Genomic DNA, 17,988 nt, shown 5'->3' on the forward strand with positions numbered 1-17,988 from the left:
CAGGGTGCTAACACACTCATCGCAAGATCCTATGTGTCGATTTAAATTGCGAGCTTAATGATTGTGCCACAGCAGGCTCTTTCAACTAGATGTATGGTGTGGCATCTGTGTATGGGTCACCAGTGTGTGGACAGGTTGGGTGTGTCTCAATAGCATCAGCACAGGTTAAAGGACACACCTTTGGGGGGGGTACATGTGCTGACGCTATTGTCCTTTTAAACATATCACTGCACCTACAATGACAAATCATTAACAAACATGGTGCCCTCATAAAAATAAACTTGAGTTTATTTCCAGTGATACATACTGGTGAGAAAATGCTAAAGATAACGTCTGAGCACAGATGTTAAGCTTCTTAGCCATAGTTGTGTCTAATTCTCAAGGGTCAGTGTTTCCTCTTTGTCATCAACTTAGCCACTCCCTTTAGCTCTCTGATTGGTCTGCATACTGACGGCTCTCAACGGAAGCTCACCAGACATCAGCCTCCCAGTGAAAGTGAAAGCCCCTGGGAAACTGCTTGGCAGCATTAGAATAAAGGAAGACTGCACTGGAAGTTTACATGGCGTAGAAGGAGGTGAATGTTGTGGTTGGATTTTCAAGTGGAAATTGGTCAAAAGAACTGATGGAGCTCTGTGTGAATCACATTTGGTTTGCCATAAATGGTTATGGAATGAAAGAGTCAAGAAACACATTTTTTGTGGAGACCATCATCATTTCATGTCTCAGTACAGCTATATCTAGCTTTTTTCTTTTTATCGGCCTACAGTTGACTAAAGGTCAATGTTATGGAGCCATCGGCTTGTAATTAAGAATCTCACTTATGCTGTAGTTTTTAGTTCTTTAAAAATATCCTCGAAAAAATATTTTTTTAAAGTTTTGTTTAGATACCCTTCATTAGTTCATGTCATAGTTAGTTCACTTTGAGCTGTCTTATCTGGTGTGTACTGTGAAATGAAATGCATGTGGCATAACCACAGTTAACAGGCGTTTCAATGGCCCCGCTGAAAGGAGTCTGTAAGATGGATTACACTCCATTACAAGAACCATTCGGGCAACCTGTCACGACCGTTTGAATGAGGATATTGTCTTTGAAATACCATGCGCGAATCATTCGCCATGGCAAATTAGCACTTCCAGTGCTATGTCCAAAAGATCCATGGCTGTGTGGCATTCTGTAGGACCCAATAAAATGTGGGGTCAATGCCAGAGCCTCCTTCGCTGGACACTGGGGTGGATTCTTCAGGCCCCAACTGTGTGGAGCATGCCCTGGAGGCCTGAAGCTTCTCCGCCTGCCTTGGCAGTTTCCCCTCCTGGGAACACTTCCAAACAATACAGTCTGTTCAGGAGCAGCAGCTTCTTATTGGGGGAGGCGTAACTTCATGCTTTTGACAAGGGTGAAAATTATGGTCACTCTGTTCTCTGTCAAAAAGGGAAAGATCAATGGCCCTGGACGATGCATAGTCAGTACAATGATGGAAATCCTTTCCCTGGGATGCAATAACGGATGGATATATAGACAGGAAACATACAGATGAATCCTGGAGTATTTCAGCATTTAGGCCTTCAGAGAAAGCACCCCAGTCACCGTGAACAAACAACACAGTCTTCAGGGAGAGTGGAACTTTCTACTTAGCATGTAGACAAACTATCTCAGTGACAGGGCCAATATTATTATGGGGGGCTAAATGCACGTGTGGCTCGGTGCCATTTCCTCCCTAGTCCATACATGAGGTCAATAGCAAGCTGGCCTCACAAAGAGGGCTTCTCTCCCCTCTTTTCTAAAGGTCTCCGGTGTTGTGAAGGGAGTCTGTGTCTCGCCACGGAGAATAGTGTCCCTTTGAGTCTGAGCGGCCTGTGTGTGAACCAGTGACACTTGTTGCCATTTCCGTGCATGAGTGAGAGAGAGAGAGAGAGAGAAGTAGTGAGAGTGGGGTGGGGGTGGTCAGGGGAGATGCTTTTCTAAAGACTCATTCATGACTGATAATGATTCAATAGATTTTGAGTGGAGGGATGTATATGTTTTTAAAGCATACATTCTAATTGCAATTTCTTTGTAGGCAGTGGCTGTTGGATGCCGGTGGAACAGTTTTGTCACTATGTCACTGCCACTTGAATTATAAAGTCTGCTGTTTAACTGCGTCCTGGTGAAATATCACTTGTTGTCGCTCAGTTTCAGAGGAAATAGCCCAGTGAATAAGCTAATTATATTTGAATGGTGGCTTGTAATAGCCTTACAGGCAAAATGTGGCACTGTAGCCTCCCCTGTACTAGCAGTAAAAGTGTTCCAGTGATTTAGCTGAGGGGTTTCCAAACAGCACTACTATACAACCGTCAGAGGTTGCGTCATATGTTTGGCATGTTTCTCTGTCACTTTTTATATTAGTATGGCACAGAAGTTGGAATTGAAATGCATGAAATAAGGAATTCATTTTCGTAGTAGGTTTACTTAGCTGCTATAGGCATATTTATCCCATGAACATTATAATTTTATCCTGATATTAATCAGAATTATTCACTTTTTCCTAGGTATTTCCTAAAACAATGTGTCACATCACTTGATGACAAAAGGAGACAGTCCTCCTTACATTAATATCCATGACAAATGGTGAGTAACTGTGTATAATGTAAATCATCTGGTGTGTTTGCAGTGCTGTGCTGCCTATTAAGACTGTGTATAATGTAAATCATTCATGTGTTGTCTGTGCTGTGCTGCCTTTTCAGACTGTGTATAAAGTAAATCATCTGGTGTGTTTGCAGTGCTCGGGATGGCCTTCGCCTGTGTCCTGCTTCAGCTCGTCCTCCTCGGTGCCACCGGAGTCCACACAGAGCACAGATACCCCCGTTTCTCCTCTAATGACACGATCTTTGAGCACCTTGCCCTGCACCCCGACCCCTCGGTGGGCACCGTGTACGTGGGGGCGCGGGACCGTCTGTTCCAGCTCGACGGCCTGGACGGCCTGCGGCTGGAGCAGGAGGAGCGCACGGGCCCCGTGAGGGACAGCAAGGACTGCTTGCCCCCGGTCACCGAGGCCCACTGCCCCCACGCCAGCTATGCCAGCAACCACAACAAGCTGATGCTGGTGGACCCCTACTCCATGCAGCTCATCACCTGCGGCAGCGTCCACCAGGGCACCTGTCAGAAGCGCAGCCTGGGCTCCGTGAGCGAGGTGCTCTTCTCGGCCGAGCGGCCCGTGGACACGCAGCACGTCGCGGCCAACGACCCGGCCGTCTCCACCGTGGGCCTGGTGGTGCGGCCGCGGCCCGGCGCTCCCCCGGTGCTGTACGTGGGCCGGGGTTACACCAGCAGCCAGCCGCCCATCTCCACGCGCCACCTCACCACCGAGCCCATCTTCTCCTACGAGGAGACGGCCAAGCTCACCGTGGCCGGGCGGCAGTCGGAGTACGACCACCATTTTGTGACCACCTTCTCCCGCCGGGAACATGTGTACTTCCTGTTCTACAGACGAGACCTTAAAGCCACGTCACGCGAGTACCGGACTTACGTGGCCCGCGTGTGTCTCGACGACGCCGCCTACTATTCCTATGTGGAGGTGCCCCTGGTGTGTCACTCCGTGTCAACTGGGAAAAACTACAACCTCCTTCAGGCCGCCGATCTTGGGAGTACAGGCTCTGGGACTGAGATGCTTGTGGGGGTGTTCTCGCCCTGGGTGAGCTCAGCCGTAGGGCCCGGTGAGGAGTCCGCTCTCTGCTTCTATCAGCTGGACCAGCTGGACCATCAGATGGACGCCACGCGAGACCTGTGCTACACTCAGATGGGGTTTGGCGAAGGTGGAGCTGAAGTGGCCTACATTGAGTACGACGTTAAATCAAGCTGCGCTAGTCTGCCAAGGGTAAGACAACCATTTAAGGACATGAAAAATTAACAATAACCAACCTCACTTGACTGACTTGGTATTTGCAATATATTTAAGTAAACAGAACTGCATTTTCACCTGATTGTCAGATGCTGTCCATGTTCCCTTGTTCAGTACCATGTGACATTTCCTGCAAAATGTCAAGATGCTTTTTTAAGACATGACCGACTTGGTTTGAAGCTAATTCTCTCTGAGGTCTGGAGTCTGTCCTCATCATGCCTTAGCGCTAGCTGCAGTGGGCATCCTCCCTGTGCTTTGGCATGCGTAGGCCAGATAGAGGAGGGCAGTTTGGCAGCCCTGGAAGGGTTCTAATGAGGCCCGTGTCAAACGGGCAGCAGATCCCAGACGCCAGGCCATGCCATGTGCCCCGGGGCCCGTGACCTCTGGGTGACCTGCCTCCCGTCTGCCTCTGTTGCCAGGACGGCGAGCTTGATTTAATGGGATCGTTAGGGATCTATAAAACAAACAAAGTAAAGCTCCTCTAATGAAGTCTGCCAAGGGAAGTAGGGGGAGGCCTTGTATACCTCCACATGCACATTTTTCACAATATGCAGTCACACACACACACATATTGCTTGCTTACACACACACACACACCTACACACACACACACACACACACACACACACACACACGCACACACACACACACACACACACACACACACACACACACACACACACACACACACACACACACACACACACACACACACATACACAACGCTTTGTAAACAGGCCCTGAGTTTCAGTTTGGCCCACATCTATGGCTTTGTGAAAAAAAGGAACCACAGGTGGCCTTGGTGTCTCAGAGGGCATAAGAGGGAAAATTGCAGGGGTGTTTAGTTCAAACTGCGAAGCAAACTTGCAGTCTGTTAGTAATCTGATTTGCTCGCAATCTGCTTAAGGCAATATAAGAGGATCACTGTGCTCATAGAGACAATGGAGCGACTAAACTCTACTGTACGTGAAAAGAGTGCATCTGAATGAATGAGAGGATTTAGCATGACATCATCATTTCATCAACACGAGTGAGACAGAATGAACCAGACTTCTGTCTTATTCTGTCTGTTATATTTAGTCTGTGAACATGGACATCTACATGTGTAACCATTTATATGCATATAAGTTTTCTTTGGAAGTGAAGAGCTACTCTACTGGTATTCAGCGGGGGGTCTGGTTTAGTCACGGCCTAGAGATTATTTAAACAAAACATAGATCGAGCCCCCCCCCCCCCCTCCCCATCGACTCCCTGTGCAAAAGCTCACCTCAGCACTGTCTATTGCTGAGTCTGAAACAAGGATGCACAGAAAATGGTATGAGAACTCGGGGGGAGGTTAAAAAACGGGCGTGTTTATTTTCTTTATTTCTGCAGAACACCCTGAAGGCATATCCCTGTGGTTCCGACCACACCCCCAGCCCCATGGCCAGCCGCACGGCGGTGGAGAGCAGTGCACTCTGGGATAGCCCCACAGCACGCCTCACTGCCGTAGCCGTCAGCGTCAGGGACCAGCACACCATCGCCTTCCTGGGAGACTCCAAGGGAAACTTACACAAGGTAGAGTCTTGACTTGAGCTGCTCTTCAGAAAATATTTGCGGTACAGTCATAATGTAGACAGTGAGCTCATTAGTGGACTGAATTGGCAATGGTAAAAAGTGGTTTGGTACCAAATACTAGTGCTTAACATTTGGGATCAATCAATATAAAGCAAGTGTATAATTTAAGCAATATATGGGTACATTTTTATGTTCATCCTGACACATAGCTGGTTTCCATGCACTTACACTGCACATTTCAATGTTTCCTTTACATTCACTCACTCTGTCATTTGAAGTGTGGTAAATACATTCACTTGAGTCTTTTCATGGAGGTGGTCTTACTGGCTAATTGTGAAGAAGTCTGTGAATGGAGGCAGTGGGCCATACCATCCTGAGCTCCAGACTGACTGGGCTTTGAGGTATAAGATCAAAGCCCCTCGCCATGCAGCTGACCAGAAGTAAACCATTATAAAGGGATTATATCATCCACACATTCTGAATACCACAGCACACACACACACAGCACACACACACACAGCGCGCACACACACACACACGCACACACACACACACACACACACACACACACACACTCACACTCACACACACACACACACACACACACACACACACACACACACACACACACACACACACACACACACACACACACACACAGCAAACATACAGACCCATATTCATACACGCATATTCCCATACACACATGCACAGATACACAAGCAACTCTAACCTTATAGTGGGAGACTGTCTATCTCCGAAATATACAGCCAAGCCAATATACAGCCAAGCGTGCTTTATGTCTATATTCACATGGTTGCGCGCACACACACACACACACACACACACACACACACACACACACACACACACACACACACAAACACACACACACATGAACACACCATTTCTAGTGTAAAAGGAACAGAACATGATTTTCTCCCTAGGTAACTGGAGCTGACACTAAATGGACGCTAATCGTGTTAAGGCTGGCCAAGCTAAGCATGGGAAGGCCTGTTAGCCACTTAGCTGAAGGTGTCTGGGACTTTTAACCATGTCACCTGTCTCACAGATTGGATTTCCCACCTGAAAATCTGATTTAGTGTAATCTACTCCAGAAGTGATATGATTTAAGAAACATTAAGCTCTTTCATCCAATGTATTGTGTTCCCAAGTCCCACATTTTTGAGCTCTCTTGTTTAATGTGTCTGTCAGTATATTCAAACTTATATTGTTAATCGACTTCACTCAGGAAGTTTCTTTTGTACTGTCACTGGTCGTTGAAGGAGAGCCTGTAATCTCCACGATGAGCGGTGAATCTTCTCCTGTAATTCCTCCCTCAGTGACTGACCTGTGTGGGCTTCTCTCTAGGTGTTTATAGATTACGCCACGGGGCAGGCAGAAAGATACGCCACCATCTTAGTCCAGCCTGACTCCCCCATCAGCAGTGATCTGATACTGGACCAGGCGCACAGACACCTCTTCATCATGACTAGCACTGCTGTGAGTCCAAACGTCAGACGCACACACCCTCACAGAGAGAGGAACTGGTTTTGACATAATGTGTAGTATACAATTTTAAAAAATTTGGCCCAGCATCTTACATTCTACCTCATTGCTGTCTTATTTAGCAACAGGTACAGGTCAGTTCTGAATGATTATGTATTTTGGCGTCCATCTTGTAGGTCGAAAAGCGTCCTGTTTCTGAGTGTGAGAGGCACTCTGACTGCGAGTCGTGTCTGGCCTCCCATGATCCCTATTGTGGCTGGTGTGTGCTGGAGGGAAGGTGAGCTTTTAACCCTGGAGTCCTCTTTTGTCTGCTGTACTCATGATTCAATACTAACCTAATATCTATAGAGTAAGCCGTCTCCCTGCTGCACACTGGAAGTGTTGTTTGTGTCAATAAAGATAAATATTTGCATCCTCACAGACTGAATGTCTGTTATACCACGTTTGGATTTTATTCCTCACAATTTGGGGGGGTCATTTGTTCCAGCATGACATGACCTTTGTTAAAGTCTCACATTAAGGAAGAAGGTATTCAGAAAAAAAACAGGTCACACTGAATGGTGCTGAGAAACATTCCTTGACAATCAAGTGATACATTTGATGGGGACGTTTTTAACATTTTTCTAACTAACAATGGTCCACTCTAATGAAACATTCCTTGACCATGGGATGTCTGGAGAGTACATTTCATCCTTCAGAGACTTGGTCCGTGATCTAACCGAGGAGCTGTTACTGTGTGTGTTCCAGGTGTGGCGTGCGCTCTGCCTGCCAGCGGGGGTCTCTGAAGGGCCAGTGGCTGTGGAGCTTCGGCCCTCAGCAGCAGCACTGCCTCAGGGTCGCCTCCCTCAGCCCCCTCAACGCAAGCCGTGGAGAGGAGACCAGTGTAGGCACTGGCACACACACACACACACACACACACACACACACACACACACACACACACACACACACACACACACACACACACACACGCGCGCGCACACACACATGCACATACACACACACACACACACACACACACACACACACACACACACGCGCACACACACATGCACATACACACACATGCACAAACACACACACATACACACACAAACACACACACACACACACTCTATCTCTCTCTCTCTCTCTCTCTCTCTCTCTCACATACACACACACATGCATATACAGTACAGATGTTAATATGTATCTCCGCTTCCGTTCAGGTTGTTCTGGAAGTTCCAGGTTTGCCCAGCCTTTCTGAAGGGGAGGAATACAGCTGTGACTTTAGGGGCACTGAGACTCCTGCAGCCGTCCAGGGCACAACTGTCAGCTGCCACACTCCACACACCAGGAGGGTGCCATCCATCAGTCAAGGAGAAGGTGGGAGACTAGTATGCAAATACATACAGTACATAACGGGCCATATTTCATGATCATGTTAGAAATGTTTTGCGTTATCTACAAAACAGTTGTAGTTGCTACTATTGAAGAGGCAGTCTGCAATTCTGACCAAATACATATTTTGTCAAATTCAGCCTCTAGCTGTACGTGGGTGTATGCTCCAAAGTGAACTCCTGTGTTCGTACACAGGCCTAGCTCTGCAAATGGGAAACAGTGTGGCTCAGGCTGAGCCATAAGAATTCCAGCCAATCAACACATTGCTTCAGGAGCATGCAAGGAAGGGGTGTATTCTGATTGGCTGTTGAGGTCAACCTTTCACCAGAATCATGGGCACTACCTTTAACTCTGCATGACTATGCAAATATTTTTGGGTTATGTGCCGCTGATGATATCAGGTCATACATATTTTCTATAATTCATGCGCAGTTATTTTGTATGATTAAGGCCCAGATTATAAAAATGTTGGTCTCAAATATATGGTTTCTGTCATTAATAGGAATGTGTTTTTCTTTACTCTTGTTTATCATAGTTTGGGGGTATTTGGTTGAGGCAGCAGAGGGAAGTAGTCATCCGGGTCTCAGACCAGATGACCTCTGCTTCCATGGGAAAACAATAAATGTGGGGACAAATTCCAGAAATAATTGAATTTGTTGGTTTTAATTCCGGTGGAATAACAGTACAAAAATCACAAACACAGATTCTTTCTCATGGTTACTTTTTTCTTGACATCCTGCTGCACCCCACATTTTGTTCTGGATAGAACACGAGAGCGTTACTGATAAACTATATCCTTGGTCATCAATCTGGCTTAATGGTGGTGCCGTGAAGAATGCTCAACCCTTCAGACATGTTGTATCTTACGCTCATCTACTCTTCTGTCCCGCAGACTCTGTTACAGTCCCCCTGTCACTCCGCTTTCTCAACATCACAGTTGCCAGCCAAATGTTTACCTTCTACGACTGTGGCCTGGTCCAGCAACTGTCCCTTACTAAGCCGTGAGTGTCGACTTTCTTCTATGTGATCAACTTTTTTCTGATAACATCACAAATCCAAAACATCGCACTGACACTCTCATCCCACGGACGAAATCAAAAGCAGAGGCATAACAGGGTTGGGTGCGGCTCATTTGAATACAGACTGTAAGGTGTGTTTAGGGGATGGGCACCAAGAATGTCAACCATTTTGGCTCGTAATCAACACTGCAGAAGTGTGGTTTTCCTTGGAATGAGCAGGAGGCAACAAGAGAGAGAAATGCCAGGGCAGCTGTCACCCACACTGGCAACAGCGCTGTAGTAAAGAGACGGTGACAGATGTCGTTAATGATGCGGAGGGGGATGGGAAGAGGCCCCACGCATTCCGGCCCGGCAAACTGGAAGGCAATCTGTTAACAAGATAGACCTCTCACCGAAAGTGGTGAAAAGTTGCCGGCAGTAATTAATGGTTAACATGCATGCTGACTGGTACTTGTCTTTACTTTTAAGTGGGGTAGATTTACCAATCAGTGTATGCCAATCTCGTGCTTCAAATGTTTAGGCAAGTGTCTGTGGCCATGTTAACATACCATATCCTAAGATGAAAGTGCTGCAGATCATGTTTGATATCCAAGTAGTTCTTTCCTGACCCCACAGCCTCCCCTCCCCTACCAAACTCACAATCCGGTGAAGAACTTAGTATTAAACATGTCATCAATAATGAACCCAAATAATAGCTGACTGATTCGAAAGTCAATAGTAAACATATTTTTTTAAATTGCTGTTTTATGACATTTTATCAGTGACAAATACTGAGTGAGTGAGTCTATGTCCTGCTCCTAGGTGCACTGGGTGTGTAAGCAGTCGTTGGAGCTGTAACTGGTGTATTCACCAGCACTTGTGTACACACAAACCAACCTGCGGTGAGGGCGTCATCATTTACAACGAACATGTAAGTTTTACCCTGCCAAAAATGGTTATCTGCTTCTACAGTACTTATGGGTGTTCCATGCTCAGCTAGTCTGTGGTAGAAATCAAGCCCCTTCATTCATTTGTTTGCTTGTTTGTTCTGTGCTGCTCCCCCAGTGTGTTGTCTGGTCCCTGTCGCCAGACTAAATACTTTATTAGTGTTGTGTATGTCCGTATGTTTATTTTTCCATATTTTATATTCATATTTTTTTCTGTTTTGTTTATGTCCCTTGTCCATCACCTCCTCATCGCTCCCCTGTGTCAACAAGTTTAAACTCCCAACATCTGGCCCCACGACTACAAAAGCTGTCACTAGATTAGCATCGACCACACAAAGTCCTACGAATCCGACTACAGGAGTTCTTTCAGCCACTGAATCAGGGGCTTCAAAGTCTCCTTCCGTGACTACGTCCACCACCGTCGAACCCACGCTGGCACCCACCACGCCTCCTCCCAGCACTGCCACCCCTGCCCCTCTGCCATCTATGGTGGACCAAGCCACCACGGTGACCAACGCACCCACTTTCACGACTCCTCTGGCAGGGGCACGCACCACAGAGACCAGCCCAGCCGCTGACGACGAGAGCCACTACAGAAACGGCACAGGGGACGTAAGGACAGATTCAAAAAATGATTCCCTGCCAGATGCCAAAAATAAGGAGGAAGAACCCGTTTCCTCTCCAGAAGTTTCTGTTCTGGATGCTGCGACCACCCAGGTGCCAAGGGTAGTTCCACATGATGAAGACAGTGCTGAGGAAGCCGTGGGTAAATTCCCTCCATCCCCAGCACCAGACTCAGCTCTCACCAGTCCTGAGAGTGTAACCTCTTGGGTGGATGTGCCTGTTGACTCTGATGAGGAGGTAGGGGCGGAGGTTACTGTGTCATCCGCCACAGCGCCCTCTGGGGATGGGGAGGGGGAGAGCAGCCCACCCGACTTCTCTCAAAACCCAGACGTGGATTACCAATCTGACTCATCTGATTTTTATCTACCGGTGAGTCAGTGCATCCATGGAGATTGTGGGATGAGGTGAAGACTTATAAATAGTACATTGCACCATATAACTATCATAAATGCTGTCAGACTTGGTAATCTGATATTCGAAGTAGTAGGCTGGAACCTGGGTAGACACAAAATAAGGCCCCTTTTTACGTCCTGCAAATCCTTTCTTTTGCGTTAATGTTGTCTAACTCCCTGCTGGCACTGTTGTCTTGTTGATGCATGTTGAGTATTTTTCTGGTGGTAAATATGTTATTTCCGCACCAATGTGAACTTCAACAATTATGTCCCATAATATCTCAGCTTCGGCACCTTTTTTTGTGTCTGTGTCATTCTGGTCATGTTTGTTTTCACCGCGTAGCATCTGCACAGTCTTTCAGGCATATGATGAATGTTTCTTTAGGCACCTAATTGTTTGATTTGCAGTGAAGAGTCAGAGTCAAGGCATATGATGAATGTTCTTAAGACATCTAGTTGTTTGATTTGCAGTGGACAGTCAGAGTCAGTCTGTTGAATGTGTATCGTGGATCTTTGTGGAGAAGTGAGTTTGAGAATCATCACTGAAGCCTTTGCATGGGGTCTTATGACACTCTTTGTGCTGTATGTGTGTGTGTGTGTGTGTGTGTGTGTGTGTGTGTGTGTGTGTGTGTGTGTGTGTGTGTGTGTGTGTGTGTGTGTGTGTGTGTGTGTGTGTGTGTGTGTGTGCAGGGGGATGAGGGCTCATTTGTGAGTGGGGGTTCTTACGCCTGTCCCTGTGTGGAGAAAATCCAAGGCTCATCTCTTCTGCCCGTCAACATTGAGAGGAAGATCACTCTCACAGGACGCAACCTGCATCTGTACAAGGTAGCACCACGTCTCCCACAAGAGTTCACCATTACAGGCCCAAGGCTGAGGTTACCATTACAGTTGTCCCAAGACTGACCTCATGTCGCTCTCTGTTTTCACGTTTGTCGATGGAACTATCCCTAAATGAGAATGTTTTAATTTAAGGGATTTAGTTTGTCTATACTGAGTCCTTCACATTAGCAGATTGAATATAAATTTGATCAATAACCTTAAGTTTTGTGTCTTGGGAATACTGAACATTTTAGAATGTAAGTAGTATTTCCTTCCATGTATATCCATTGGTTTGTAAACTATCCACCTGTCTGCTCTAGGACGAAGAGCTGGACTATGAATGTGTGCTGACCATAGAGGGACAGGCTGTAGTGGTCGATGCCTTTGTTGAAGCAGATGATGCACAGTCCTCCCTCTTCTTCATCACCTGCCAACTCCACAAGGTTTACTATGCATATTTTTCTGCTGACATATGTTTATATGTACGTCATTATGTTCACTGTACAATTAACTTAAATGGTAACATTACTTTTCAGGTAATATTTGTACATTTGTATAAATATATAACAACAAATATAAGGACATTTCTAGTCAGCATATTTTCTTTCCAGTATTTGCTGTGTGGTATTGAATGACATTGTGTGTATAGCTGGCGTGGTCGGCACATTGTGAAGGTTGTGTCGGTTCTGTTGTTCTCCAGTACTCCTACTCAGCTGTCCTGGAGGAGTACAACGCCATGATCTCTGTCAGGAGGAGAAACACCTTCAAGATGGACAGTGTTCAGGACCTACATGGTGAGATCAAATCACAGGCATGGCACTGTCATGTAGTCAATGTTAAAAAAAAAGCATTACATGGTTGAAGTTGGACACATGAAGGATTCGTGTTGGATTCATGCTGCGGAACGGTGTTTAGGATTTCCATCCTGGTTCTGTGTCTTTAAACGTTGCTGTATAATGGACTGTGTAATCCTTTGTCATGGTTGCCTTGGCTCTATAAATCTACTCTATGAAAAACTGTGAAGAACCTTTGTTTCCAGCACAAGGCATATGCTACATTCATTAGAAAAGTCCCTAGATTATTTTCTGGCGTTGGGGAATTGTAAAAACAGAGGGACAACTTGCTTATTGTAGTTAATTCACCAGTAGATGTATGAGTAAAGTATATGCTGAAATGGAGTAGTGATTGTATTTAGGCATTTGTATGATTAGTGTGAGGAGTAGCTTTTTACTCATACATCTTCTACAGATGACCCATTCAATACCTTAAACATTACTGGTTTATAGTGTCATCACATGTAGCTATTTTTTCACTCCATCTGTCCCATACAACTTTCATGAACAGCTCCTGAGGCAAACCAATCCCTGATATTAATTGTCCATATTGATTTTACTGTCCTGACGAATGAGTGGACCAGTGCATTTGGAAAACAACTGTGTTTTACAGTGTGTACTATAGTGACCGACCCTGTGTTCACTTTGCAGTGACTCTGTATAACTGCTCGGTGGGGCGCTCGGACTGCAGCCACTGCCATACGGCGGACCAGAGGTTTGGCTGTGTGTGGTGTGGCGGGCCTCTGTCCAGCTGCCTCTACAGGGACTCCTGTGCAGATGAGGTCCAGCAGACGTGCCCAGCACCTGTCATCCACCTGGTGAGCTTCGGGCTTGCTGTCCCGCGCCAATTATTTGGAAATGGTTGATCTAAGCGTTTTAATATTATTATCCAGTCACGTCCAAACATCAGTCACTTTCAAAATCCCCCAAATCAAATGCATCGTAGATATTGATTTGTTGATAAATGGATGTGGCTGTGGTAATTTTATGCATATGGATATAGATGCAAATTTCACATCTTATTATAATGCTATCAGATTGATTTTAAGGGTTGGGATCTGGCTGTGGTTTGTTTAAGTGTTAGTTCACTTGTTTCAGGTGGAGCCATTGTCTGGACCCGTAGAGGGCGGCACCACTGTCACCATCTCGGGTTCTAACCTTGGGCAGAGGGCGGAGGACATCCAGCACTCGGTCACCGTGGCGGGGGTTCCCTGCAATGTCATTCCAAGCAGCTACGAGGTCTCATCGAGGTAGCACACAATAGCTTCTGAACTTTTTTGATCTATTCAGCCAACACATTTTTTTTATTTGAGAAGACAAACTGCTGAACGTGTTTACATTTGCTCTTTAAAGGCAGTGATTTGAAAAAATGAAATTAGACAGAAGTAAATTCCCATGATTTATTATGCAAAGATCCTATTCTCTCTGGTTTCTGTGGGCGTACAGACAGGGTATTCAGAGGATGCTCTTGGTAATGTTTTAGGTCAGGGTTTTTGAACAAAGCATCACAGGACACTAATGACAACAGTCATTAGCGGAGGCGCACGCTTCATGGTGTCCTTTGTTGTGCAGGATCGTATGCGAGACCACAGCCAGTGGAGGGGAGCGAGCCGGCCAGGCGTCAGTGGAGGTCAGGGATGGAGGAGTCGGCCTCTCAGGACAGAGGTTTCACTTCCAGGTCAGTACTATTTTACTCATGCATCTATTTGACCTAAATATGTTTTTTATATATATATATTTACTTATTTTTATTGTTATTTCATTTTATTATCTATATATTATATTTGGATAGATGCATTCCAGAGTCCAGAAATAAAGTCTTTCAATGGGACACTTGTTGTTTTCTGGAAATATCAGCTAGTAATATTGATTGATTGCCTTGTAAGTGCCCCTCACTTTCACTCATTTTGTCCTCATCGCTGTGGTCTTTTGATTGCAGGATCCAGTGCTGATGGATGTGTTCCCTCTGCGGGGCCCGCTGGCAGGGGGCACCCTGCTCACCATCACGGGCCAGAACCTACGTACCGGTCACCTGAGCGAGATCACTGTTCTTATCGGGGGAGTGCCCTGCACCATGTGAGTTTGACATTACGCTACCTTAGAATAATAAGGTTCCATCTGCGTTTCCAAAAGATGATTGGGCCACACATAGAACCTTATAACACCAAGTCTGAGAATAACTTTGTAGATAGAACCTTTTTGTTTTCAGAATAAAACACTCAAAATGTATATATTTAAAAAAAAACCTTCTTAAATAATGTTCATAAATTATGCCAGAATAGGAATATGTAAAAAACTTAATTTTGACAAAAATGTCAGATTGAACCTTATTATTCTAGGGTAGCGATTAAACAGGGATGGTAGTTTCATGAAGCATGTCCATTAGGCTGTCATGTAAATCATTTATTTTTCATGATTTCTGACTTGATCATAGTAGACAAATCATGTTGAGTTCACGACTCTCTTTGTTTACATGTGAAGTCAGCACAGCAAAGCCCAGTGGCTCACCTTGCTCAGTCATCACATTGTGTCACTCTGCTGTCATACCCCTTCTTTTGTTTCTCCCCAGTTCCTCTGAGGTCCAGGATGATCACATCGAGTGCGTGACCAGCAGCAGTAACATGACTGGAGAGCATGGCGTGGTGGTTCGCTTCAATAGGGCTGAGCGCCATCTGCAGGCGGTTTCCTTTCACTACAGCCCTGACCCCAATATCACACAGGCAGCACCATCCAGAAGCTTTCTCAGGTGGGTTGCTCTCACTGTTTATCAGTTCACTTATCAGTTTATCACTTCATCATTCCTTCTGTCTGTCTGTCATGTCACATGTTTTTGTACTTTTGAAGGAGCAGTATAAGTTTGACATTTCTTTTGATATATTTCAAAATTACATGATGAAACAATTATCAATATTTTTGTGAATCCTTTTATTGATTTTTTTTTTTTTTAGTTGCCTTGCTGCATTGCATGGTAAATTGCATTGAAACACTTTGAAACACTTCTTGTTGTGTCTAATCAACTGTTCCAAATTTTTAGACAGTACTAACCAGACTGTCACAGAGTATTGTTAGGCACGGTTGGTCTTACACAGTACACAGTGTATCATTTATCTAATGAGAGATGTTCAGTGTCATGAATAGATAGAAAAGTGTTGTTTTTATGTTATCATTTGTCCTTTAAAAATGGAAGCCATCCACCATAAATCAAAATCATTTGTATTTTTCCTCACTGATCCTCATTCAGAATATGACTACCAGTAGACTACCAGTTAGTATTAATACTTTTAATACTTGCTTTAAAAATCAGATCTGGCTGTAAAAAGTAAACAAGTGAATCTCTCTGTGTTCTTCAGTGGCGGGCGGATGATCAAAGTGTCTGGACAGAACCTGGATGTAGTTCAAGAGCCACGGATCCGTGTGACGCTCACGCCTTTGGAGCCTCATCCACAGAGGAAGAGGAAGAGGAAGAGGAGGAAGAGCGAGAACACAGAGGAGAGGGAAGGAAGGCCACTCAAGAGGACACGGCGGATTATTCCGGAGCCTGGCTGCCCAGAGGGAGTACTCTGCACTGTGAAACAGGTGATCAGTTGGTCATGTATTATTTTAAATGTCAATTTGGACTGTAGTTAATGGATCTATTCATTTTTTATTAGGGAAAAGCAGCCAGTCATCAACGAATATTATCTTAGATTCAGTCCATAATAACGTTTGGAGAACGTATTTGTAGTGTATTTGTATTTGTACCAACCGCAATAATTTGTCCTAATGTCACTCATCGCTGACTCTTTCTTCCTGTATTGTTAGTTTGAAGAGCGCTGCACGGTAAACAGCTCCTCCCTGATCCTGTGCCGGACGCCAGCCGTGGGGGTGGAGGCGCTGCATGCCCAGGTGAAGGTGGACTTCCTGCTGGACAACCTCCACTTCAGCTTCGGAGTGGTCGGTGACGCCAATGCATTCAGCTACGAGCGGAACCCAGTCCTCCGAACGCTCAACCAAAACGACCCCAGCAAACCCTACCGCCACAAGCCTGGCAGCATCATCTCCGTGGAGGTTTGATGCCCCTCCTTCTCCTCTGACGTTCCTACTCTGTGCTGTCTCTGTCGTAGAAATATTGTATTCCCTCAACAGCATATGTGTGTAACAACCTTTTCTGTAAACAGTTTTCCAACAGATATTAGGATGATGACATGAAGACTAATGCAGACCTTTTTTATTTTAAATATAACTGACTTTCAATCTATTTGCAGGGTGAAAACTTAGACCTGGCCATTTTCAAAGAGGAGGTGGTGGCCCTGATTGGAGAGGGCGTTTGTGCCGTTAAAACACTGACCCGTAACCACCTGTACTGCGAACCCCCTTCCCAGCAGCCCACGGAGGTGGCATCGAAGAGGCGTGAGGGTGCAGATGTGCTCCCAGAGTTTACAGTGAGTCATAATCTCCAGGCTTGCTGTAAGCTTAAAATACGCCGCACGCAGTTCTGCTGTTGGAGTTCTAAGGCCTGGGCTGCTTAGGTTAACAGATGGCCAATTAAACATGTTTTCGAAACAGTTTAGGATGTAATCTAGGCTTTCCAAGAAATATGTAAGGGATAACGGCCGACGAGCTGTACAGTTCTACAAAGATAATGGACTATGCGGGGCAAAGAACTCCACGACGCGAAGTTACTTTGTTATTTTTGATTAGATTTTTATGAGATTCAAAACTATCACTGGAACCAGATTGTCAGGGAATCGCCTATTCTCCATTGTCCTTCTCATGTTTGTCGTATTTTCTTAAACACTGGACTTCTGTGTTGTTGACTCCCCACTGTTCCCAGGTCAGAATGGGAAACCTGAACTTCTCTCTGGGCAGGGTGCAGTACGACACCCAGAGCCTATCCACCTTCCCTCTGGAGGCCCAGGTCGGAGTTGGGGTGGGGGCCTCTATCGTGGCGCTCATTGTGTTGGTCATCGTCTTAATATACAGGTACTGATGATCTCATACTTTATCCAAGCCAATGGCGCTGTTAAATCCTGTTGAAGGCTAAATTTATACAGTGACTTGCAAAAGTATTCAAC

The 17,988-nt window shown here is 45.5% G+C and overlaps 1 protein-coding gene across 1 annotated transcript in view; it reads left to right on the forward strand.

The window, feature by feature from the left end:
* plxnb1a (plexin b1a) overlaps positions 1-17,988 on the forward strand; it is a 43,362-nt gene that overhangs the window by 17,210 nt on the left and 8,164 nt on the right. Inside the window, exons 2-23 of the mRNA XM_080854505.1 lie at positions 2,527-2,605; positions 2,758-3,851; positions 5,250-5,432; positions 6,804-6,935; positions 7,118-7,218; positions 7,689-7,824; positions 8,150-8,306; positions 9,214-9,322; positions 10,142-10,250; positions 10,537-11,259; positions 11,973-12,107; positions 12,422-12,544; positions 12,802-12,895; positions 13,586-13,752; positions 14,033-14,184; positions 14,507-14,612; positions 14,874-15,010; positions 15,504-15,680; positions 16,285-16,510; positions 16,736-16,981; positions 17,179-17,355; positions 17,748-17,896. Coding sequence (XP_080710631.1) covers positions 2,596-2,605; positions 2,758-3,851; positions 5,250-5,432; positions 6,804-6,935; positions 7,118-7,218; positions 7,689-7,824; positions 8,150-8,306; positions 9,214-9,322; positions 10,142-10,250; positions 10,537-11,259; positions 11,973-12,107; positions 12,422-12,544; positions 12,802-12,895; positions 13,586-13,752; positions 14,033-14,184; positions 14,507-14,612; positions 14,874-15,010; positions 15,504-15,680; positions 16,285-16,510; positions 16,736-16,981; positions 17,179-17,355; positions 17,748-17,896 — 4,643 coding nt within the window. The 5' untranslated portion in view covers positions 2,527-2,595. The remainder of the gene's footprint in view (positions 1-2,526; positions 2,606-2,757; positions 3,852-5,249; positions 5,433-6,803; positions 6,936-7,117; positions 7,219-7,688; positions 7,825-8,149; positions 8,307-9,213; positions 9,323-10,141; positions 10,251-10,536; positions 11,260-11,972; positions 12,108-12,421; positions 12,545-12,801; positions 12,896-13,585; positions 13,753-14,032; positions 14,185-14,506; positions 14,613-14,873; positions 15,011-15,503; positions 15,681-16,284; positions 16,511-16,735; positions 16,982-17,178; positions 17,356-17,747; positions 17,897-17,988) is intronic.

Source organism: Sprattus sprattus (genome assembly GCF_963457725.1).
Source record: "Sprattus sprattus genome assembly, chromosome: 16".
NCBI classification, from domain to species: domain Eukaryota; kingdom Metazoa; phylum Chordata; class Actinopteri; order Clupeiformes; family Clupeidae; genus Sprattus; species Sprattus sprattus.